Here is a 26,396-nt window from a genome sequence, read left to right as displayed (position 1 = left end):
CATCTGTAGCAACACCTTCTCTGGCATTAAACTGTACTATATAATTTCACTGTGAAGTCTATATATATTTTAGAAGAAAAAATATATAACAAATCAAATAACTTTTTTTTTAATATAGGCTTGCAAAGACACAGAAATGTTCCCATTATGACCATTTGTCATATTGGCTTTCGGTCAAAGCTGAAGATACATCATTACATTGTAAAGATGTTTTCCTGGGATTTAAGTTAATAGAATTTAGAAGTTTGCAGCTTTAGAGGTCAGTATGCTTGGTCTTATTACAAATAGTAAAATGTTCATAGAGAATTTTGTGAATACAAGAAGAAAGAGGAGACTACCAGGAAAGGGGGAAGTCTGTTTCAAACCTCTCTCAGGATAATCACTAGATGATTTCTACCTAAAACTGCAAAATCAGTTTAAGACTCATGTTTTTATCCTATTGTTTATTTAAAAATACTCAAATGGTCATCAATTTTTCTATTGCTGTTTCTAGTAATGCTAATTTTATTAATACATACCATCACCATTTTTAATCAATTATAAGATTCAGCTTTTCACAATTTAAAATCCCTGATATTAAGATACTTTATTATAATCCATGGCATTTTAATTGACAGCATTTTCTGTCTTCTTAGACATTTATAAAATGTGTCATGATCAATGGATTCTTAAACTCAACAATTAAAAGGGTTATAGTTGTTTACTTCATAAATACTTCCTACAGTTCTGCAGCACAAAATTCAGGCCATATTCATAAAAAAAAAAAAATAACTTGGTTCTGGCAACAGAGGGATAGAGGATTAATTCTTTGAAGGTTTTGACATGTAAAAGAGATTGTGGGATCTCCTTTTATCGGAAAGACAGAATTAACACCTTAAGTGAATCTATATTGTAATAAACCCTAGGACTTGGAAACAATATTGCAAATATTAAGTATCATATAAATTTATCTCTATGGAAAACATCTTCAACTTCATTAAATTTCTGCATGGTGCCATTTTACTTTCCTATTTCGTGCACCCCCATACCTTCTCCAAAAGTTCTCTAGACAATGTTGCACTGAGACCACAGAGATGGCATTTTAATGTCAAAGCAAAATAATGTAGCAGAAACCTATAGAAACAATGTTGTGGTGACAAAATGAAATGTCAGTGGAGGTCTGTTGTAACATAATGTCAAAACAAAATGTCAGCCAAAATCCACGGAGACACTATTATGATATCAAAATGAAACAATATCAGCGCCAGTCTGTAGAGACATTACAATATGAGAAAAGACAAAACAAAACGGTGTCTGTGGAGGCCTGTGACTTCTGAGACTTAACATAGCTTCATGTCAAACGTGGCTAATAGTTCAGTATGTATTTTCTAAGTCTTTTCTTTTCCAACTCAAGAGAAGAAATCCCAAAGGGGTTCTTTAGTATAAGTGGCTGGGTTAGACAATTGCTGATATTGATATCTAAATCTATGCCTGTGTCCGTATGTATATCAGTGTGTTTGTCAGTATCTCTGTCTATTCATTCTGGGCTTCTAATGCTTCCAAACACATCATTAGTCCCATTTGGTCTTGGCTTAGTTTCCCTACACACCAGTACTTGGATATCAGTCGGAAGTATAAAATACAGGCAAGGCAGTGTTCCAGTCTGCTTGGGAAGAATCATGCTGAGTTTTAACAGATGCTTCGCTCCATTCTTTTCTCCTCTGTCCTCAGGTAGAAGCTGGCACTGCCCCTTCCTTACTGAGCCTTGAGGCACCAGGTGGTTTTGAAATGTGCACCTGAATTCCTGTGACCTTTGGCCCTTGTGCTCATGTTCTGGTAGCACCTCGGCTGGGTAATACTGGTACTCTGTTTTCCCAGCCCTTTCATAGAAGCTGAAAGATTAAAGAAAATATTGTATTTATATATAAACAGAAAAATATTTTTTAAATCTATAATCATAGTAAGTTGGGATTTTTTTCCCAAACAAAGTTAGTAAAGTATCAAATTAAAGTAGGTATCATTGTGAGACAAATTTTATTATGCGGAGATAAATTTAGACATTGTAAAGGGAAAATTTTACTATATAAATAAACTTATGAAGATCAAAAGATTTTTATCCATATATTAAGCATTTGAGTCTGGAATTAAATATTGATTTGTTTTTGTTTTAGAAATTTGAAAATCCCTGAAATTGAGAGAAAAAAAAAGTCAAACTAGAGAAAAAAAAGCAAAAACTTCCACAATAGTAAAGATGTATTTTTCTCATTTTAATCAGCTGCAGTATAATTTTAAAATCATGTATTAAGCAACAACACAATAAAGTCTCAATTAGCTAGAAACCAAGCAAACCCACAGTTAGCCAATATGTTTGCAAATTACACTTTTAGAAGCAAGAGGTTGATCCTATAAAAGTGCTGTTATTGGGGCGAGGTGGGGGTCTGTCAGAAAAATAGTGAGAAAGCAAAAGAACTCAACTTCCTCCTTTTTTTCTACAAAGTACTCAATGATCAGTCATGAAAATCTCAAAAGTTTTTTTTTTTTTAAGTTAAATATCCATTATTCCTTCTTTTCAAGATGGACGAGACCTTTATTGCTTTCTAGAAGCATTTTCAAACACAAGGATTGAAACAAACAAAAAAGGCTTTCAGTAAATCTTTGGCTAATCAGCTTACCACTTGGTTCTTCTAAGACTGTGATTTTCAGGAACTTATATCCGGTTCAATTTGCATGTCTTAGCCACAAAACTACAATATCTACTGGTGCGGATGTGCTGGAGCCTGAAATTGAATTCTCGAGGCATGCGCTTCCATACTGGTGACAGGAGCATGCAGTGGGAAAAGTGGGAAGCGTTTTTTATCACCAGCATCAGTGGGATACTCTTGAGCTATCAGAATAGGAGCTGGTCACTCTTTAGCAGGAGATTGAAGAGTGAAGACCAGCAAAGATTGAAATTGAAACAGAGGATTAAAAATTGTATGTCACAGTCACCACATTGACCAGCAGGAGTAAATGTGGGCAAAAACTAAAGCCAAACTGATTTTCATCACATGTCAAAGAAAGGAAAACTAGCTTGAGTATAACACCAGATCACGTGCTTGGGAGAAAAAGTTTGGAGGACTTGGTTAAATCTTTAAGAGAGTATTTGTATTTGGAGCTTTGTAGATTACAAATTCAATGTTTTAAAAATTTACTCCCTAAGTTAACCATAAATATTGTAAAAAAGTAATACAGAAATTATTCATAAAGTGTGTTAGGAAGTGGTGGACATAATCCTGTAATTATAACCAATAGCTGTTACCATTTTGGGACATTTACGTCCATGCCTTTCATCTACTTAAAAAAAATATATAAGCATCCATACCAGTTTTATTCTTGAAAAGATATTTGAGCTATTTGAAAATAATTGAGAATTAAGAATAACAGAAATTAGAAAGTCTTACATTAGAGAGTAAAGCTATTTCTTCCTCTTTTCCTTTTGGTAATCACTCCAAAACAACAAACAGAATGAGATATCGAAATAGTAACTCTATTTTTGTGAAAATGGGCATAGTTATTATAATATAGAATGACAGAATCACACCGGAATGTCAAGAATCAAGCTTACGCACCCTGCACCAAAGATTGTTAGTTTCTCTTCGGAAGACATGGAATTGCCCTGGAAACGGAGTCCGCATACACTGTCATGAGAATTCCCAACCAAAAAAGTGACGTTCTGCCCAGCCTTCCCGTCCACCACTTCATAAACCCTCCTGAAGCACACAGTGACTAATCTGCTTTTCAGTGCTTCACTCTTAAATGTAAAAGGGCAGAAAAACATGTGAAACATTTCAGAAAAGGCTTAATTGTGGAAGACAGTCCAAAACAACAACATTTGGTTTTTTTTTTTTTTCTTTTTTGAGAACTTGGAGGAAACATAAAATTAAGAGAAGAGAAAAATATTAAAGAATTATAAACAGTAATTGTGTGAAATAGAAATGATATTAAAACCATCAAAGATGAACAGGAGGCTATGGAAAGGATTATTGACTAAACGTGAAAGAACTCTTAGAAAATAATAAATATAATATCAGTATTAAGAAACACCATAGAAGGCTTGATAGATGAGGTTGAGAAGTTTCCCATAAAGGAAAACATGAGATGTAGGACAAAGAGCAGCAGAGTGAGAAAGAAAGGAAGTCAAAAGTTCATTCTGGGAGGTCCAACGTTTAAAGAAAACAATTTCTAGAAAGAGAGAATAGAGATAATGAGAGATTATTAGAGAAATAACACAAGAATCTTTTCCAGAACTAGAGAACGTAAGAGTCCAGATTAAAGAATCACCTAGTGCTAAGCAAAATGCATTTTTCCAAAAAGGGCAGCATTGTGAAGTTTTGGAATACCGGAAAGAGAAGATCCTGTAAAAAAAAAAAAAAAAAAAAAAAAAAAACCATATATATATATACACACACACACACACACACACACACACACAGAGTAAAGAGTTGGGAATCAGAATACAATCAGATTTCTTCACATCAACCTTGTAAGCTAGAAGATGGTAGAGCAACACAGTCAAATATTGAAGGGTAATGTTTTATTTCCTGAAATTCCATACCTAGCCAAACTGTCAGTGAGTGGTAGAAATATAGAATACATATATTTAAAGGATACAAACACAAAATATTTTACTTCTAATACCCTTTTAGGCAGCTACAGAATGTGTGCTTTAACAAGCCCCAGGACTTCTGTGGTGCAGAAAACCAGGGAGCAGGCAGCCCAGATTGGAGTATGCTGTGGAAACTTTCGAGGTTAGAGGGCTCCAGGAAAAAAAAAAAAAAATTGGGCTTAATAAGCCATGATAGATGTGTTCTCCTGGAAATCTGAAAAATTAGTTTGAAAAATCATTTTCATATAAATGTTGCTATAATTATATTGGGAAGATGTGAAAGATGGGAATTTGGAGTTAGAATTTGGATTTGAGTTTAGGAGAGCTAATACTTCATCTACCTTCATAGGAAGTCAATAGGTGTGTTTAACAGTAATAAATCAGGAGATACTAATATAAATATATTACTCAGAAATATCTAAATACCAGAGGAATTTGGTTAGACGTGGATTATTATTAAATCTCTAGCTTTTGCTTTGTGTGATAGATTCATATTGACAACTTACATTTAATAATATTGAGCATGGCACTGAAAATCATAACTAAATGAAAGTAAGCAATGAAACCATCACTAGCAACAGTGTATCACAAACCAGGAATTATGATTGATTCATTCTGAGTATCTCAGGTTGAATTAAAAAGAAATATAGAAAACAGCTGAAAGCTTTTAAAAGTCTTTCATGGGATTGGGTGGTCAGAGACAAGATGTGATGAAGGATAAGTTTCTTTTAAGGCTTTTATCATTTTAAAATATAAACTATACTCATGTAGTATTACTTTGAAAAAAATGTAATCAACAAAAGAATGTTGCAGGCCATTTCACAATCTATCAATAACTCCAAAATCTGTCAATAACTCCAGTTTTCAAAATCTATCAGTAACTCCAAACCAATATGGTCAGACTATTTTTGTTTTCCTAATATAATTTAACTAAATCTGACATGAGAAGTTAAATTAATTAACATTTCTATGTCATTTATTCCCTCTCTCCAGATAAATAATGGCCAAGTTGTAAATAGAAAAAAATCTCAGAAAATTATTAATGAATAATTATGAAGTTCAAGGGCATAAATAGAAGTCAAAAAATCAATCAAGAAGAATATTTTAATGATCTTTAAAATGTTTAAAAAACAGTAATACAAACTCTTCATTAATGGTTTCTTTTTAGAAAACTGGTTATTAGATGTATGTTTCATTAATTTTATTCTGATTCTCAAAGAAGTTTCAGAGTTAGCTTCTCATGAAACTTACAGGTGATATATCTCCTGTTACATTATTTAATATTCTGAGTCATTTCAAGAAAGCCTGTAGAATTTAGCCATGATTTAGAATTATGACATGATTTAGAATTAAGTACTGCATTGCACTGGAATTTTTTCTTTTAAAAAAAGATAGTTTAGTTTCGTATACTGTTTTGCAATTATGCTGTCATTAAAGACAGAAAGCAAAAACAAAGAAAATGTTCGACTTGAATTCTTTGTAATCATTTCACGATTAAAGAATTAAAATAATGGTTCTATAATTAGTTTCTATGCCTGTATGATAAAACCTTTCTAATATGAAGAAGAACATGATAATCATTTTATTGTGTCATAAAAACCCATCAGGGTTTTGTAATTTAATTTCCATTGCCTTTTTATTTCAGTAGTCGTTGTTGTTGTTGTTGTTGTTGTTTTGAGACAAAGTCTTGCTCTGTTGCCAGACTGGGGTGCGGTGGCGCAGTCGCAGCTCACTGCAACCTCCGCCTCCAGGGTTCAAGCGATTTTCCTGCCTCAGCCTCCAAAGTAGCTGGAACTACAGGCATGCACCACCACACCCAGCTAATTTTTGTATTTTTAGTAGAGACAGGGTTTCACCATGTTCGCCAGGATGGTCTCGATCTCTTGACCTCGTGATCCACCTGCCTCAACCTCCCAAAGTGCTGGGATTACAGGCGTGAGCCACTGCGCCCAGCCTTTATTTCAAATTTTTATAATCCTGTTTTTCACTCTTTTTAGTTTGTCAAGATTTTTCACCTGTAACATTGAATTTCATTTGTTCTTTAATCAGACACCTAAATGTATATTTTAGTTTGAGGCACAGACTTCAACTGTGGGTCACAACTGGCTAAACTTTGTATCCCCAGTGGTTTTATTGAATGAATAATATAATCCATAAAATTTCTTCAGTTCTCTAACCTGTTAGAATCCCTTACACATCCTTGCCATTTATTAGAGAATTCAAGAAAATCACACAATGAAAAGTAAGTGCACTTTGGGCATTAACCATTATAACTGCTTTCTTGCATTGTGTGAAGAAAATTGATGCCTGCCTGCTTGCCTGCCTTCCTTCCTTCCATCCATCCATCTTTCCTTCTTTCCTCCCTCCCTTCCTCCCCGCCCCCACCCCGCTGTCTTTCCTTTCCCTTGTTTCTTTTCTTTGTTTCTTTCTTTTTCTTTGACAGAGTCTCGCTCTTTCACCCAGGCTAGAGTGTAGTGGTGCAGTCATGGCTCACTGCAGCCTCAGACTACTGGGCTCAAGCAGTTCTCCTGCTTCAGCCTTCCAAGTAGCAGGGCCTACACGTACCACCACACCCAGCTAATTTTTTTTTAGAGATGGGGTCTTATGATGTTGTCCAGGCTTGTCTCAAACTACTAGCTAGAGCGATGCTCCCATCTTGGCCACCCAAAGTGTTGGGATTACAGGGATAAGCCCGCCCACCCAGCCAACATTTTATTTTCTAAAATGCATTTAAATTCATAGGTATAACCTGAAAAATTTTCTTTCATTCATTACTTGCCTAAATCTATGTTAAGATTGCCTGCTAGAGAGTCAAGAGACTTGAGAGGCCCAGACCTCAGCCCCTGCCCTTTGTCCACATACCTCACAGGGTCCTGAGGAAGCCAACCTTTAATGCTCTAACACACACTCTCACAATAGTCACTCTTATTAGAATATGGTTTCTTAAACCAAAATCTTGATAATTAGTTTGACAATGATACTTTTTAAAACCTTGCTAAGCAGTGTTACTTTCGTGCTGAGTTTTCAGCAGATGCCCCATTGGAGGTATGGCTGTGATAGATTCAGCTGTCCTTTTGAGTAGAAACCAGCTTGAATCATTTTTGCGACACTAGGTAAGATCAGCTACCTAGGGCTTTCTTGTGTGTATTTATTGTTGGGTCCTGAAGTTATGTATGTCTGTGCATGTGTGTGTGCTTTGTTGCTGGAGGACTTCCCCTCAAAAAGTAAAACTAAATTTTTCTCACTCCTGCCTGAGACCAATGACAAGCTAATAAGGAAGAGTGATGAAAGTAATAAAATAGGGCGAGGGGTACATTCCTGAGGTTTTGTTGCTTATGAAATGATAGCCCTGTTACCCAGAGACCACAGAGGGACTTGGAGTAAGATCTAGTCCTGAGGCTCTCCAATGGAGAGACGACCTCCCTGTGATCCATAAAGCATCCGGAGAACTGGAACTATCACATCAGAAGCAAATGCAGGATTAACAGCTTTGAAGACCACCTTTTTAACCCAGAGAACATAGCTGTATGTTTTTAATTTGTTGTGATTTATTACACCGAAATTGGTGTGAAATGGACAACAAATCATGGGTGTCAGAATCTGGAAATGAATTTTATCAGCTGAGCAAAGTGAGTACCTTTGGGATTTGCATGAGTTTCTCATAATTCTTTTTATATTACAGATGATGAGTAAAACTGTGAAAATAAACTGAAACTGACATGATATTTCCTAAGTAGTTAATTTCACATGTATACATAGACACATATAAATATAGCCACTTAGCCTCAGTTTAGACTTTCTCTGTAATTCAGGGTGATTTGTACATAACCACAGAAATATTTGTCTAAAAACCTCAAAGTCAGTATCAAGACCATTTGTGCAATATCATAAATGTCTGGGATTATCATGGAAAAATGCAAAGACTATAACAAGATATTTACGAACTATGATTTTTTTCAATGTTCAAATTTGGAGAAGAGAGTTTAGACTTACATGCTAGTATACAAGTGGTAAGATTAAAGAAGGATCTATCCCAAAATTTCAGATGTTATAAATACCCTTAAGCATCACAAAAGAAGCAGCCCCTGTTAGAAACTAACTTTGCATGCATAATTAATGTGGGCACCACATTCCTACTTCACAACCAGAAGAGAAATTGAATTCAGGTGTTTGGTGAACATATGGGGGATTTACTGTGAATTTATGACCTGTGATTTGAGTGTAAAACCCCAAGATACTTGCTGATAAAACTTAATGAAGCTTGTGCAGAGGAGCTATTTTTATTTGTAGTTTGATAATTGATACATTTCTTGGTTTAACCCTCCCACCCTTCCTCCATTCCTCATAAGTCTTCCAGCCTGAGACAGAGCCATAGTGAAAAGCCCCAGTCTTCTTAGCCAGCTTGGTCTCATGCTTAACTAATTTGAAAGTTCACAGTTTGCTTTTCTGTGGCATTTTAGTCTGTTCTTTCCCTTCTGTCTTAATTTAGCAATTAATACTTCTTCACAAACTGTACAGGTGATACAGGCGACAGGAGGCCCACCGTGTGCTTTGAACACGTACTGTGGGAGAAAGTGCAAACGCTTTCACAGGGGTGACATCAGTTTACTCTTTCTTAAGAAAGCAAAGATAAAGGCACAATACTGCTCATTGTTAAAATTTAGACAAATCCATGGCCATTTAAAGTTTTCTCTCCAAGAATAAACACTTCAAGGGGCAGGAACCTGCTACACGTCTCCTGACCATGTCTCTCTGCTTCACTGTTTATACCTAGGATTTTACCAAGAATGCTCCTGATTTGAGAACCAGGAGAAAAATATTCTAAAATAACAAAAAACAAACGCAAATGACAAGTGTTCCATTTTAACATACAGGGCGTAATGGGTTTAATGAGAAACCTGTGTTTGCTCACTAATTTACAGCAATTAAGAACTCAGTTCTGACATCTGTGGATTAGAACTATTTACCTAGAGATGAGGAATATTTTATGGAATTGCTCATCAGTATAGAAAAATATCTAAGTGGGAAGCAGGTTGTTTGCCTGCCTCTCTGCATAGTGTCATTATCTGGTAGTTCTGTATCATAGGATCCCTTTTTAGTTCAGTGACATTTATCCCCCCAGTGCTTTAGTCATCCCAGTTCAAGAACTTGTTTGTATCCACTTTGTCATGCTGACAGTCTGTCTGTTTTGAAAGGATTACAACTCTGTACATCCATGCATGACATCACAGTAAGACATTGCTTAATGATCTGAGACGCTGGTGGTCACTGCTGGCTGCCTGTTACTAAGGCTTCGTGACAGGTCTGCCCTACATCTGTTTCTCCCAGAGTCACTTTTTGCCTACTCTGGTCCTGGTGTCTGCTTTAAATGACATCCGTGAAATAGCTGAAGTTTGGACTTAACCATTGGTACAAGTAAAATAACCCAGAGTATTTTCTTTCCCAGGATACAAGAAGAATTAGTTATTGGGCAAGGAAGGAAAAAGTGCTCTCATTTTTCTCCAGTGAAGATGAAACAATATTCTTGGAAAGTGGGTATTTTACTAATGGGCTGGATCTTGAGTCCTTCCGTTTGTGGAACTATGAAGGAAGTCAGTAAAGCGATACATTTTTCTTTTTTTTTTTTTTTTGAGACGGAGTCTTGCTCTGTTGCCCAGGCTGGAGTGCAATGGCACCATCTCAGCTCACTGCAAGCTCCGCCTCCCGGGCCCACGCCATTCTCCTGCCTCAGCCTCCCAAGTAGCTGGGACTACAGGCGCCCACCACCGCACCAGGCTAATTTTTTGTATTTTTAGTAGAGACGGGGTTTCACCGTGTTAGCCAGGATGGTCTCGATCTCCTGACCTTGTGATCCGCCCGCCTCAGCCTCCCAAAGTGCTGGGATTACAGGCGTGAGCCACCACGCCCGGCAATACATTTTTCTTAAATGAGGAGACTGCAATGCAAGAACCTCCTGTGAAGATTGAGTTGTTACCCAAAGACATCGTCAAGGCTTGGAAAAGTCAGGGTTCAAGAAAACAGGACCTTCAAGTATAAATGAATTGAGTCTTAGAAGCTTTAACCTACTATCTTCTCCCTTCTGTGTGTGCTGAGAAGCAGACCATGATGATGTTTCTTAAGTTGCAGGACTTTGAATGCTGGCTGATGAAAGAGAAAAGATTTTCTTAAGTGGAGAGCTTGGCAGTTAGCAGAACTATAGAATATGTTTTCCCCTGTGATGTGTACATGGGAAAACCTGTCGGAGTGATAGAAATGTATCAATAGGAAAAAGGTTTTTTTTGAGTGTGGTATTGCATTATTTCCGGGATTGCTGACACAATTTGGAAATTAACTTCTTGAATTTTTTTTAATTGGGAAAAGAATAATGTCCCTTTTTCATCTGCAGTAATTGGATGCCAAGTGCAGGTGTGAAATTCGCTAGCATTTGGAATAGAATTTTGTACATAGGCCAAAAAGTAAATTGCTAGGGCTGAGAAGTAGATAGCAAAAAGAAAATGGCCAAATGATATAAGCTGATATGGTTAACAAAAAATCTTTACCATGTACCTATGCTTTTGTAAGTAGTGGATTTGAAGGGCATCTTTTAAGTCCTGAGCTCTTGGCAAACTAAGTAAATCAAATGCTAACGGGGATTATCTCTTTGTGAGTTGTGTGTTTGACCCAGATCCCAGCAGGTCATCAATCTCTGCCAGAAAGAGAAACCAGCAATGAGCCCCTGAGTTCAGTTTTACCGAATCACCTGGTTGGCAGGTATATTTCCCCGGACTCCAGGAAAGCACTCACATTCTTGCCTTGGTCTCTCAGGAGGCTGGCTTTCAGAGATCACAGAGCCCTAGCGAGGTGTTTTGCGTGCAGTAGTGGGGAGGTTGACAAAAGGTATCACCCTAAGCAATTGAATAGATTTCCATGGGACATTCTTGACTATAGACTGGTATTCACTGGAAAGCACATTTGATTGGTTTCATGTATTAAGAACTGGCAGTGAGCATTTTTCAGTTACATCTTCTGCAGTAGTGTTTACTTTGTGTAATGTTTCCCAGAGACCAGAACTTTTCAGTGACTAATTCTATGAATGATCATGGTAAAACTCGCTTGTAAAATGTGGTGCCTGTCTTTCTGTCTTTTATTCCACTCTTCTAGCAACATGCTTTTGCAACAAGCAGCATTTGTTTGGTTCCACTTGTCGGCAGGGCCTATGTGTTTCTAGGACATTAGGGCCACCTTAAATCCGTCCATACTTTATTTCCTTGAATTTAACAAGAATGTACAGCCCCCATATTGCTGTTTAAAGTGATGGGGTGGTAGTATTTGTTTGGGGGCGGTCCGAGGAGGGAGGTCTAGAGAGTTTATTGCTGCAGTGCTGTCACATAGCAAATTTCCTAACATAGTGGCCTCTAATAACAAGCATTTACCTTTTGCTCAGACATCTACAGAGAGGCTGGGGGTTGGCTGATCTAGGCCAGGCTCTACTGGGCTTGACGTTAAGCTGCAGGTTGGATTCATATTCACTCCATGTCTCTTAGACTGTGGGCATGTTCTTGTTACGGTAGAAGTCAGGAGCACAAAGAGTACACCCAGCATACAATCAGTTTCAAACTCATTTTGTGTCACATCCACAGACATCCTGTTGGTCAAAACAAGTCACATGGGCAAGGCCAACATCAATGGGGTATTCGTTTTCTTTTGCTACAAAACAATGTAACACAAACTTTGCAGCTTTAAACAACACACATTGATTATATCACAGCGTCTGTGGGCCTGGAGTTCCGGCATGACTGAGGTGGATCCTCTGCTCAGGGTCTCCCTCAGGGTGCAATCAAGGAGTCAGCCAGACTGGGTTCTTACGTAGAGGCTTCTACTTGGGAAATACCAGCTTCCCTGCTCCCATCATTGTTGACAGCATTCTGTTCCGTGCAGCTGTGGGATTGTTGGCTCCTTGCGACTTCAGTACCAGCAAGGAGAGAGACAGAGGCAAGCAAGAGGGACACCACAGTTGTAACCACAAACATGGCATGATCACTGCTGCATTTTGCATCGGTTAGAAGCAAGTGCACAGCAAACCACCATGGCACACGTTTACCTCTGTAACAAACCTGCACATCCTGCACATGTATCCCGGCACTTAAAATCAAATTAAATCTTTAAAAAAGCAAGTGTGGGTTCTGTCCACATTTAAGGGTAGAGGAGTGCATAAAGGTGTGACCCCAGAAGGTGTGGACATTAGGGCCACCTTAAATCCATCCATCACAAATATTTGCTGATCAATTTGTTCTGCCACAGGGAAGTGACGTACAAGATATGTACATGTTGAATGGCTGTGATGAAGGCACAAACCTAAGAGAGAAAATCCCATACACATGCCCATTCTGATAAACTCTAAGTCATTATTTGGGTCAGGGGGACAATTACAGGTGAACTGAAAGGAAGAGATGAATGTGGGCTGGAGTAGTGAGAAAAGGCTGCAAGGAAGTGGATTGATGTCTTAGACTTACTGGTAGAATTTGGAAAGATGGAAGGGAAAGAAGAGGGTATTAAAGAAAGAAAAACATGAGCAACTGTATCTTCCTCTCTTCTTTGGCAGCTTTTCTTCTCCTGTACCAGAGTTTATAATCATCTCTGCCTTCTGAACAATGTGGAGAGCCTGCCACAATTTATTTCCTCCTCCTGTCTACCTTCTCTCTTCCTTTTTTTCCCCCCTGCTATGGGAAGGATAGTGTATACCGAGACCACCTTACTTTAAAAAAAAGAGTGGTTACTTCTCCCTTCCATTGAATTCTGGATCTTAAAACTAATCTCTCTCCCAGGTTTTCAGATTTCTTTTGCATAATTAAAAATGCAAATGTTAAAGTATTTTTAATCCATAAAGAATTAATCAGTCACATCACAAACTCCTCTCAGCGTATACTCCTCTGAATAGATAGGTGAGACTTCAGGCCTGCAAGGAAGGATATCCAGGTTCAGGCTTAGGCAGCTCAGAAGGTGGGGACAGTTTAGGAGAAACAAGACTATCTGCACAGTGCCTGGTTATCAGTTTTAACGTATTTTGGGGGACTGTTACTAGAGGACCACCAGCCTTATTATTTTGGTGCAATGAAAGTAAATAGCCTGCAGAAGCGACACATAAAACAGGCAATGTCTGCAGAATGTGAACCAGTGGTTACAGGCTAGCCACCAATGGACAAAATCGTTATTTGGCTTACCTAGAATTTAAAAAGTAAAGTAAGTGAACATTTTAAATTTGGGAGAGAAAACTGTCTTTCCAGCTTCTCTTAAAGAAGCAACACCAGGCCAGCCTCCCTTCATGGCAGTAGTCTACTAACTGCAGGCATTATCTTTAGAGTGCTGTCTGTATACCTGTAGTACGTTCTGAATTCGTATCCGTATAAATTATTGGACCCTGCACTAGACTGACTCAGAATTTCTCAAGGCAAGCCTTGGCAATCAGTATTTTTTAACCGGCTCTCTGAATGGTTCTCATATACACAGTGCATATAGATGAGAACCGCTGTTGTGAGGTTTCTGTTCCCTCTCATCGTACCTAAGGAAATGGTTGAGTTGGCATGCCTGTGGGGCACAGGTGCGGGGCAGGCTTCAGTGCTTCCCTGCAGATAGGCTCATTGCTCCTTTTAGCCTGAATGGGTATCCTTAACCACATTCAGGAAGCACATGGTAGTATCCAATCTGAAGATGTAAAAGCCTTGTATGTCGCATGGTCTGCCTCTGACATCAAAGACTGCAATCCCCATAGTAATTATGGATCTTGCATATAATTCAGGGTCACATTGCTCTGTGCACGCGGGGCTAGGAATCTCTGTAGTGTGTGATCCCAGGTACCGTACCTTCCTTAAACCTGTCAGGAAAAAACAACAAAAACCAAAGCCCAGATCATTACTGAACCAAAAGCAAACCCTCTTCATTTAGTTAAAACATGAAAGTTAAGTTCCAGTTAGGTACAAAGCCAAGGTGTTGGCGGAGGCTGAGTGTTGGTGTTGGACTAAAACGGTCTCATAGCTGTCTGTGTGGATGTTTTATACAGAAAGCATCTCTCTGTTCCTCTCAGCATCCCTGTGTAGATGCCACTCGTGTGGACTATCTGTGAACTATGATTTCAGACTCTTCATTAAGGGTTTTATTGTCTCACCCATCTGATCAACTCGGATGGTATTTTTATTATATTTCTCACACAAAAAAAATAATAACCAACTTTAAGTTGGCAGTGAACCTAAATATAAGTTGATTAGGATGTGTAGCGATGAGTCACTATTGCTAATGAATATTTCAAATTTCCTTTAGCTTTCTTGGCAGAAGAGCTCACCAAGAACTTTAAAAGTCCAAATTGGAATTATTGGCTCATTATAGACTGGCCTGAGAGACAGAACTGAGCAGTTGCAGTGGTTTCATCTCTCAAAGCCAGAATTTCACCTTCAGACTGCCAATTGTTGTTCCCCAAGGGGGCTTGACGGTCTTCCAGTCTTTGGAAATCATCATCAATCATGAAAACCATCGCAGCCTGTTTTCCAACTTCAGACATTAAAGTGGTTTTGCTAGTCTTAGACAAGTCAGCCAGCTTTCTCTAGAGTATTGGAAGAGAAAGAGCAGAGGAAAAGAGGGTGAAACCAAAGGTCTGCCTAGCTCCCCAGATTTGGAAACAAAGGCAGAAGTGACTTCCAGAACTTATCTTTTGCTGTGAAAAACACCAGTGTCACCAGAATTTAACATTGAGGATATTGGGTCAACTCGCTTTGTCGGGAAAACAGACTTTCAGTTAATTGCAAATAGTAGGAGATCAGTTTTTATCAAAATGGTTTGGACTTCATGATCCTAATAATTATGGACTTAAAACTCTCTATGCTGCATGAAAATAATGGAAGAATACTTCTGGTTAGATATGTAAAATACTTTGTCAGTCAAACCTTCTATAATCCTCCCATAAAAGCTATAAAGTATGCCAGAAACAAAAAAGTACAGGTGGAAAAATGGCAGTGAGATTCAGGAATGCCCACTTTCCTATCTCTTTTGTGTTATGAAGGTAACCATCCTCATTCATGCCTACACTATTATGGTTTCACATAGAGAGCAGAGTGTTTTTTAGATTAGACAGTTCAACAATATAGGATATATATATATATATATATATATATATTTTTTTTTTTTTAAAGCCAGTAGGAATAACAACCTGCCTGTCTCAAAAGTGCGGAGGGACATTTTGAAGTGACGTGGACTGAAGCCTCATATCATCAGACAGCCCAATTTACAGACCTGTTCACCTTTAATATTCCAGGCCAATCAGTTCAGATTTGTTAGAAGAAAAGCAAAGAAAGACAAGCTTTTATTGACTGAGAAAATAATCACATTGAATGTATTGACAGTATATTCTAGACACGCTAGTGAAATTGATACATGAAGGTAAGGGACCCCTCCCGATATGTTAAATGATGCAAGGCTATTCCATATTTTTAGAAGATGTTAACATGATGAGCCTGTACATGAACATGTTCAATCTGAAATTCTTGAACCTCTGAGATTCTTCAAAATATGTGGAATTACATGTAGACTTATGTCCGTTTGAGAATTTTATGTAGTCTACTGTGACAGAATTTCTCTTTCCAAGCTACCTCTCACAAATCACATCATCCAGGAGGGGTGCAGCCAACAGAACCCTGGCACACACTGAGTAACCAGGGCAACATGCTTTTGTGAAGAGACCTGGTCTTCCTAATAGCTTTGCAGCTTTCCATTCTGCTAGCAGCTTGGAGGGTATATATGATAAGGAGAAGAAGTGGTTCTTGTCCTCAAGAAGTCTGACGTTCTGTTGTGGAGACATAGATGCCTGATGGGCTTGAATAGTTTTCCTGATGAAACAAGAGAGTTCCCTGACTCCCCTCACAGGACATGCAACAGAGGCTCGTCTGTTCGACTGCTGTGCGTGCCCAGACCCCTTAGGGGAGGGGGAGCATGCAGATGCGCAGGTGCCAGAGCTGGGGCTCCATCCCCACGGTAATGTCTAGGTGTGGGTGCCTGCAACTCCTGAAGCTCCAGTGGGCGTGCTACAGTGCTCATTTAGCTCCCCCATCTGCAGATGGCTTAAGTGTTAACCAGCTCAGTGCTCCCCTTGGTACCCAGGCCCTTGTCCGGCATCTAGGAAGAATCAGGTCACACACGGTCTTGAAAGATGGCAAATGTGGGGATTTTATTGGGTGATGGAGGTGGCTGTCAGTGGGATGGATGGGAAGCTGGAAAGGGGATGGGGTGGGAAGATGATCTTCAACTGGAGTTTGGCCATCCAGTGGCCCAATCTCCTTTCCAGCCATCCCCAGCCAAACTCCTCTTGACGTTTAGATGCTCCTTCTCGTCTCTCCTTCTCTGTTGCACCATTCTGCCACTCTTCTACCCTTCTGTTTGTCTGTTCATGGAGCCTGGGCTTTGCAGGTACAGGATATGGGTACAGGATAGGGGGGCATGGTGGGCCAAAAAGGCAACTTTTGGGTGCAAAAACAGGAATACCTGTTCCCATTTAGGATTATGGGTTTTCAGACTTTTGAGGGTGGGACCTTTGCCAAGGAACCACCCTCTCCCACCCAGTACTTCCCTGTCTCCCGTTCATATCACTGATAGGATGAACCTTCCTGCTTTAGTGAATGGCATAGACCAAAAGTGCTGTGAGATTTATGATGGATTTAATTTTGGTCATCAATCTCTGTTACTCTTGTGAAAACACTCTTTTTAAAATTTGTATTTTACACATGAAGAGCTTTGGAGCCTGATACATGTTTTAAAAAGTGATATGCATGGCATAGTGAAATGAGTGTTGGACTGAGAGCCAGAAAATCTGGAATTTGGTCTCACTTTCCCCACTGGCCAGCTGGGAGATCCCCAAACAAACCACTTATCTTCTTTAAATGTCAGTTACTACATTTGTAAATGTGTGTGTGGGTGGGTGGGTGGGTAGGTGTATGAAATACTACCTTCTGCACTGATCTTTTAAGGTCTTTCTGAGAATAAAACAAAATTCAATACTATACAAAAAGAAGGCCATATTGTTATTAACTAACTGGTTAAATCAAACTACCACTTGAACTTATTTTTAAAATGCTGTTCATCAATGAGATCACTTGGACTCGGGAAGGGGAACATCACACACCGGGGCCTATCATGGGGAGGGGGGAGGGGGGAGGGATTGCACTGGGAGTTATACCTGATGTAAATGACGAGTTGATGGGTGCTGACGAGTTGATGGGTGCAGCACAGCAACATGGCACAAGTATACATATGTAGCAAACCTGCACGTTATCCACATGTACCCTAGAACTTAAAGTATAATAAAAAAAAAAAAGAATAGAAAGCTATCCAAAAAATAAAAAATAAAACAATAAAATGCTGTTCATTTTTGCTGTGAGAATTGCATTTATTTATAGACCTCTGATAACTCGTAAATAGGAACCTCGTATTATGAAAATATTGCTGTACATTTCCGCAGCTATGTTTCATGGTGTCCTATCACTTGATTATTACAACTCAGATATTTAGAGTAAAATTATTATCTGTACTTCCTATATTTAAAAAAACTTCAGCTTAGAAACATTAAGTGCGTTAGTCTAAGAAGGTACAGAAACTAGGACCAGACCCTGTTGTTTCTGACTTTTTAAATGCAACGTCCTTTCCAAAAAACACTTCCCTGCCAACACCTTGCTAGATTACAGAAAGGAAATGAAGCTTTTAAAGAACAGTGAAAAAAAAGAATATCTAAAAATACTGCTTACCCTCTTGAATATCTAAAATACCTCAATAAGCCTTAATCCTAAAACCAAAATGAAAACATATTTTAAATGCCCACATATTGTTTTAAAAATTCACTTTCTCTTAAATGGCATTATTTCATAGCAAGTTGCCATGTTTTGCTAGCAACTGCAGTTCACAGATAATATTTCTGAAGGGTATTCACTGCTGCCTCATCTTTCTTTCAGTAACAGATCAACTCCTAGCAATCATGATCGGATACAGCGTCTGAGGCAAGAATTTCAGCAAGCAAAGCAGGATGAAGATGTAGAAGATCGTCGACGGACCTACAGCTTTGAGCAACCCTGGGTAAGTAATTGGTTTTTCAGCACAGTGAATGATCCTACAACTTCCCTACAGCAAAGGCCAGTAAACTATGACCTCAGTGCTCTATGAAATGAGACAAGATGGAGTCAAATTCCTTTGGCCTTTAACATATTGACCTTTTCCTCATTTCCATATGGGTTTCATCATTGCTAATTTCATTTTATATCTTGTTCCACCATCTGTCCATTGCATAATAGGTTTCACTAGCCTTATGACAAGACATAACAAAAGTATTCTCACTGTCAACTAAGCATTTTTTTAAATTTAGTAACTATTTTTCTATAGATACATATTCTCAGAATCAGAGCCAAAATTAATTCGTTCAACACTTCTCCATTGTGCCTATAATGTACAAAGTACAGTGTTTAGTAATTCTTTATTTTTTTTAAGAGATGAGGTCTTGCTTTGTCACACAGGCTGGAGTGCAGTGGTGTGATCATAGCTCACTGCAACCCCGAACTCCTAGGCTTAGGCAGTCCTCCTACCTCAGCCACCAGAGTAGCTGGACTACAGGCAAGTGCCACCACACTTGGTTAATTTTTTAGCTTTTTGTAGAGACCAGGTTTCACTATGTTGCCCAGGCTGGTCTCAAACTCCTAGGCTCAAGTGATCCTCGTTCCTCAGCCTCCCAAAGTGTCAGGATTACAGGTGTGAGCCACTCTGCCAGGTCTAGTACTCTAATCTCTTGCATCCCCCTTGTGTATTTGTTGAATCCATCTTATTCCAGTTCATCCTCCACATAGCCACCAGAGTGAAACAACTTCAAATGGCTTTCCCAATGCCAGAACTGTGTTCTGATCTTGTGTTTCACCCTAGAGATGACAGCACTTCTGAGAGTGGAGGTGTCGGGGCAGATTTTTTGAGATGATGGGGAGTTTGAAGAATCTCTTTGGGAGAGTTGAGAGTGAGTCTGTTAGAGGTGAATAAATAAGCTGCTTAAGGTAGGACACTCTAGCATGGATTATTAGGAAGTCCAGTTAGCATGGTAATTTGACCTAACCAGCAATGCTTAGAGGACTGGGAATAGAAGGAATAAATTTGTGGATTCATTCTGTAGTGGGGGTTGGAAGATAGACATGGCAGAAAGCCAGGGCAGGTGTCGGAGTCCTAGCAAGGACACTGGGGAAGCATCGTGTGGTCCAGGTGGGGTGGCAAGTATAGCTCAAGGAAAGATTAGCCTCACAGCCTAGCAGTGTGCAAGAGGGCTCAAGATCTAGGGGTTCTCAAGCCTAAGAGGTTGTGGTCAAAACAGTATATGTTTTGGACTCTAGGATCTTGGAAGTAGAGGTGATAGTTCAGACGATGTTGAGGTCTAAGGCACGCCATCTTTGCATGTAAGTTACAGAAGTAGAGCAGAGATTAGTGTCATAAAGTTGACGAGTTCAGTTCAGACAAAGTGTTGGGAATATAATTTACTAGATACTTGGAAGAGTAGGACAGAAGGATGAATGGTGTTATAAAAGGCTGGAGGCCAGGCATGGTGGCTCATACCATCACCCCAACACTTTGGGAGGCGAAGGCAGGAGCATTGCTTGAGCCCAGGAGTTTGAGACCAGCCTGGGCAACGTAGGAAGACCCCATCTCTACAAAAAAAAAAAAAAAATTGTGTTTAATTACCGAGATATGGTGGCACACGCCTGTGGTCCCAGCTACTCAGGAGGCTGAGTTGAGAGGATTGCTTGAACCTGGGAGGTTGGGACTGCAGTGAGACTCTGTCTCAAAAAAAAAAAAAAAGGAACATTTTGTTTGAGGAAGAGTAAACTACCCAGCTGATGTGGAACTGAGAGGCTGGTTATGTTGAAGGGAAGAGGAGATTAAAGGTAGAAATGTAGGAAGAGGCTTCAATGCTAGATTGAAAGTTTGAAGAGAAATTGTGCTAGGAAAGAACACTGGCCCAGTAGCCAGGTGGCCCGGCTCTCCTGGCCTCAGTTTTCTTATGTCTCAACCAAGATTAGAATAAATGATTGCAGGCCAGGCACAATGGCTTACGCCTGTAATCCCAGCACTTTGGGAGGCCAAGGTTGGTGAATCACTTGAGGCCAGGTGTCTGAGACCAGCCTGGGCAACATGATGAAACCCCATCTCTACTAAAAATACAAAAATTATCCAGTCCTGGTGGCACATGCCTGTAATCCAGGCTACTCGGGAGACTGAGGCAGGAGAATCGCTTGAACCCAGGAGGCAGAGGTTGCAGTGAGCCGAGATCGCACCACCGCCCTCCAGCCTGGGCGACAGAATGAGACTCTACATCAAAAAAAAAAAAAAAAAAAAAAAAGAATAAATCATTGGATGTCAGTTACCATTTGATGAAATGGAAGTTTAAGAAGAAGCTAAATGTAAAGCAGATGCAAGTAGAACCTCTCTGGTTAACTATAGAGGCTGGATCCTGTTAGCTGCCGCTAAAGATCAGAGCTTCTCAAAGATCACAGAACAGCACCTTTAGCATCACCTAGAAACTTGTTAGAAATACATATTCTTGGGCCCTGCGTTGACCCTACTAGATCTAAACCTCTATGGGTGGGGCCTAGGAATCTGTATTTTAACAAGCCTTCCAATTCATTCTGAAACAAGTTCAACTTTGGGAATCACTGTTCTAAAGTCTAGACGATCTCTGAGGTCCTTTTTGGTCCTGAAACCCAATACTCACAGTATATTATTCTACATAAAGCAAGAAACCTATAAATGCTGCTCATTAAGGGATTTAGTAACCAAATTAGAGTTTGAGGAAGACTAATTTTGTGGAGGAAAGGCAAAGAGGAAGAAATGGAAGAAGCAGTACTACCGTTGGCCCTTAAACCACATGGGGGTTGGAGGACCATCCCCCTTCCTCCTTACACACGCAATCAGAAATCCCCATGCAGCTGCTGACTGCCCAAAAACTTCTGCACTAGTATCCCACTGTTGAACAGAAACCTTACCAATAACATAGACAGTTGGTTAACACACACTCTGTACATTATATGTATTATAGGCTCTATTCTTGCAGTAATATAAACTAGAAAGAAAATGTTATTACGAAAATCGTAAAGAAGAGAACATACATTTCCCTTTCATTAAATGGAAGTGGATCATCATAAAGATCTTCTCCATTGTCTTCAGATTGAGTAGGCAGGGGAGGAGGAGAAAGGAGCGGGGGTAAGTCTTGTCTCAGGGTGGCAGAGGTGGAAGAAACTCTGTGTATCAGTGGACTCTCAAAGTTCAAACTCGTGGTGTTCAAGGGTCAAGTGTAGTTTGAAGGGCTTTAACTTAGTTCAGGTGAGGAAGATGGGGCAACTGGCACCGGGGGATCAGCATACAGGTGTAAAAGCTCCTCAGGAAATCAATTCTTGCCTAACTCTGGGAGGTTATAAAACAAGTTCCCTAGAAAATCTCTAATTGTCTTCTGCAACAATATTACTATTAATGACATTTTCTAAGGTATTTAGTTCATTTTCCTAGATGATCACGTAAATTGAGTCATTCCCATGTAGCAACATGACAGAATTATGTTAATCTGCTTTTATTGTCTGGCATAATTGACTCAAACCATTCCTACTACATTTCTTGAAGCAGAATTCTTTTGTGATGTGTGATAAATACATTCTTAACTATGTATATTTACACAAAAGGGCTGAAAAGAGTAATGAGCATGGTGTCAAGCTGGAGAAGAAAACAGCAGCTGAATATGGAAATAGTTAACACACATGCACACAGTTCCAACCTGGCACAGCCCTGCCTGAGCTTATCATTCTCCATACCATGCCATTAGGAGCAGTGTTTGCCATTTGACTTTGCCTGGGAATGTGGATTCCAAACCAGCATCTTGACATTTACTCTTTAACTAATTATTTAATTCATCAAATTCAATGAGTTCTTACTATGTCCCAGGCATTGTGGTTGGTATGGGAGAACAAAGATCGAAAAGAAAAAATGCCCTCAGAACTCTCCAGTGGAACTGATAAAAAAATAATAATAATAAAGGAATACTTGGTACTATATAGCAGAGGTAGGCTAGGGGTGTGCATGGGGTGAGAACCATGGAGCGGTGAGGACCACATCAGTGCGCAGTGGTTAGGAAAGGCTTGAAAGAACCCCTCTTTGACGTTGGAATATATTTTAAATACATAACAGAGAAGCAGACATATGTCTTTGAGAACTCAGATTGATGAGTTTATTTCTGGTTTCTGACATTGTATCCACATGCGAGACCTCCAGGTTTCTTTGAGGCTAAATGAGTGTTTCCTACTTGTTAGTTCTAGATGTTTTTCATTGGGAAAAGTGAAAATGATTTGAAATTTATTTTGGTTTCTTTATAAGATTTTAACTTTGGGAACAGTGAATAGGCTGGAATGCATTTCTATGTTATCTATTTAATATGAACAATCATGTTAGGGAAAATGTTTGAAAAAATCTTGTACACTTGGAAACTCAACTACTGAAGGTCATGGGCCAAATTATTGTATATCAAAATGCCATAGCAACTTCAGACAGACAACTTGGCTTGTATTAACGTTTCCTGTAATGAGTGAGCAGGGAATTATTTGGATGACAGGCTGATTACCTTAGAAATGGAATAATTTCCTAAATTATGGGTCACAAGTTGACCTTTTCTTTTCTTTTTATTATTTTTTTTTTCATTTTCAAGCAACTGAGATCTTGCTCCATTTTACTGATCATGTAAATGAGCTTAAAGTGACTGTAATTCTACTTAGTGCATTAATTTTCATACCAATGCTTATGGTTACCTTAGGAAGAGCTGCTCAGTTGTTTAAAATGTAGCTTGGTCTATGGTTTTAATTATCTGTCTTACAAAACGAGCTTTTTGCATCTTGGAATCCTTTTCTTCTCTTCTCTTATGTATTCTGACCTTGAAGGGTCACTGTATTTGGAAGGGATAGGACCATGATCTCATTCATTGGAATGGTTTATAATCATTTTAGTTTTAAGGAACCACAAACTCACCTTCAAGCTGTGTGTACAACTGAGCCCATATTAGTTGAAATTGTCATGCTTGTTAGAAATGCCACACACAAAGTGCAGCCAGATGTGTCATATAGAAACATATGTAAGCCAATTACTTTACATACAGAGCAGGATGCTGCAGAAAACTCATCCAAGTAGCCCTTTCAATCCACCTATTTTGAAAATGTTCTCTGTAAGCTCTAGCAGTACGAAATGCACCTGTTCCTGGGCCTTTGTTCAAAATAATGTCTGGGCCTGAGGGAGCTGATTTGTGGCACAAAAGGTCTTTAGATGAGCAGAGGCCCAGAAAATTTCCTTAGCTACATAATTGAAGTGAATTCTCTCCCAAGTTGAGCAAGAGAAGAAGAAAAAGCAACTTCTTCCTCACGTAGTGCCAGGTGCAACATAAATAAAGCCGCAAGTTGCTTTAAATCTTTCTTAGGATAATGGAACAATAGGTGAGGTTAGGGTTATTATCACAGAGCTTCGATATGGACAGGACTTAGTGCTGCTTTTAAAAGAACTAAATTGCAGGCTGCAGACATAAGTACAGTATGCCGTAAAAACTTTGCAGATACCTGAGTGTTGCCCACAAGGAGACTTGCTGGCTGAGACGATTGATAGATGGGATAATGGAGCCTTTAATAATAGCTGTATTGCTAAATCCTTTCCATCCAAGGTTGGGAGTGACTGAAAGTAGTTTAGTCCTTCAGGTAGAAAATTGATACTCTGCAATGTGAATATCCTCTTCTCCCTCAAGCTTGCTTGTTTCCTAGCTGTCCGTCTTTCAACGAATAACAAAATCTGTCCTTTTCTCCCTTTTCCTGTTTCAGACTTTAATAGCTCTCCCTGCCCTCTTAGGGCTCTGCCTGCTTTAATTGGCAAGGCAATCACAGCACACAGCCACTCTGCCACTCTGTACCACTAGATTGCCTCCCTGTGCCTGGGGAATTTCAGAAAATGGTGGTTTTCCTTTTGTTTCCATCTTTTTTAAGACTTAAAAAGTATCTGCTGTCATTTTCTCATAGCAGCCTCCATGCCTTGACTCAAAAAATGTTGCCTTAGTTGACAGCCTTGAAATGAGTATAACCCTAGCTCTAGTTGGGTCGAAATCACCTCCCATAGAAATAGACCTGGAGGGCCAGGCACAGTGGCTCATGCCTATAATCCCAGCACTTTGGGAGGCCAAGGTAGGTGGATCACAAGGTCAGGAGTTCGAGACCAGCCTGGCCAACATGGTGAAACCCCGTCTCTGTTAAAAATACAAAAATTAGCTGGGCATGGTGGCAGGCGCCTGTAATCCCGGCTACTGAGGTGGCTGAGGCAGGAGAATCGCTTGAACCCGGGAGGCAAAGGTTGCAGTGGGCCGAGATCGCTCCATTGCAGTCTAACCTGGCGACAAGAGCAAGACTCCGTCTTAAAAAAAAAGAAAAGAAAAGAAAAGAAATAGACCTGGAGAAAGCCATCTGCAGAGAGGTGCCTGTCGCACATAGAGAGAGCCTCTGTACTGTCGCAAAGTCAGCGCTTTCTTCTGCCCTGTGACCTGTCCCTCAGCCAAAGGCTCTGTGACTCATGGCCATGCTATGCTCAGAAGCTTTGGGTGGTGGAAACTCCTGAAGCCACCTTGGGTTGCCATTAGCCCAGATACTAAAGTGCCTGGCTTGTTTTGTAGAGCAAGCTTTTTATTTTCCGTGTTCCTATTGCTTAAGATGGGGGCGAGGATAAAAGATCTAAGCATTGGTGGGAAAGGTGAGGTGAAGACAAATACAATTAAGACCAAAACGTTCATTTCCAAAAACTTCATGAGGGAAATGGGTGTGCTTTGCAGTCTTTTCAGCCATTACTCACATCCTTAGTAGCAATTAAGCTTTTCAGCATTCAAGACCCACAAGAGTTCAGTCAATAGTTATATTAATTATGGGGGGTGCAGGTGGGTGCGGAAGGCTGGGAAGGCAAGATGGATAGATAAAAGTTAACTTTGTTTTGATTAAAAGTTGTACATAAGTCTACTGAAGAAAATAATTGCTAATATTAGCACTGGCCACTTTTCAACAGAGTCAACAGTTGACACTCTTTACATGATTTCATGGCATAAAAATGATTTCTGTTTAATCTTTAAATTGCTACTCTTATCAGAATACGGAATTCCTATTAGGGTCACAGCTCATATGAATTGCTAAAGTAAGCATTGTGAATCTCAAGGGAATGCCATTGGTCTTTTTGTCATCAGCATCATTCTCACCATCATCATCATCACAGGTTTTCATCCGAAGTGCTTGAATGTTTTGTATTTTATTTTTTGTTTTCTGTATGTGCCCTTGGACATACGAAATTTTGCAGATTTTTATCATTCATAATTTAAGGAGAAAATCTGCTCAAAATGATCCTTTATAAAAATATTATGTGTGTGGATATATATATATACACACGTGCACACCCACACATACACACTATTTTCCTTATCTATAGGAAGAAAAATGATAGATTATTTGAAATTATGGAATATTCTATATAAATGTTAATATAACAATGATTTTATTTTATAAGTGGTAGCACACTTGCATATTAAGCTGTCAAAGTCTTACAGTATTACCTAGTTCTAATTAGTACTGAAACTTCGTACTGTGGATATTCATGTTTGTTCTTTACTCTATTAACTGTCTATTAAATATTTTGTTTGGTATTTTCATTTTTTTCTATTTTTATTTTGAAGCAATGATTTTATTTA

At 39.2% G+C, this 26,396-nt stretch overlaps 1 protein-coding gene across 47 annotated transcripts in view; it reads left to right on the top strand.

The window, feature by feature from the left end:
- Window positions 1-26,396, top strand: part of PARD3 (par-3 family cell polarity regulator) — a 717,956-nt gene that overhangs the window by 677,485 nt on the left and 14,075 nt on the right. For all 47 annotated transcript variants that reach the window (XM_028826180.2, XM_077946211.1, XM_028826181.2 and 44 more), the window contains one exon: window positions 18,589-18,709. In XM_028826180.2, the coding sequence (XP_028682013.1) occupies window positions 18,589-18,709 (121 nt within the window). The remainder of the gene's footprint in view (window positions 1-18,588; window positions 18,710-26,396) is intronic.

The sequence above is a fragment of the Macaca mulatta genome, chromosome 9 (genome assembly GCF_049350105.2).
Source record: "Macaca mulatta isolate MMU2019108-1 chromosome 9, T2T-MMU8v2.0, whole genome shotgun sequence".
Lineage (NCBI taxonomy): Eukaryota > Metazoa > Chordata > Mammalia > Primates > Cercopithecidae > Macaca > Macaca mulatta.
This window is presented reverse-complemented; position numbering and strand designations above follow the sequence as displayed.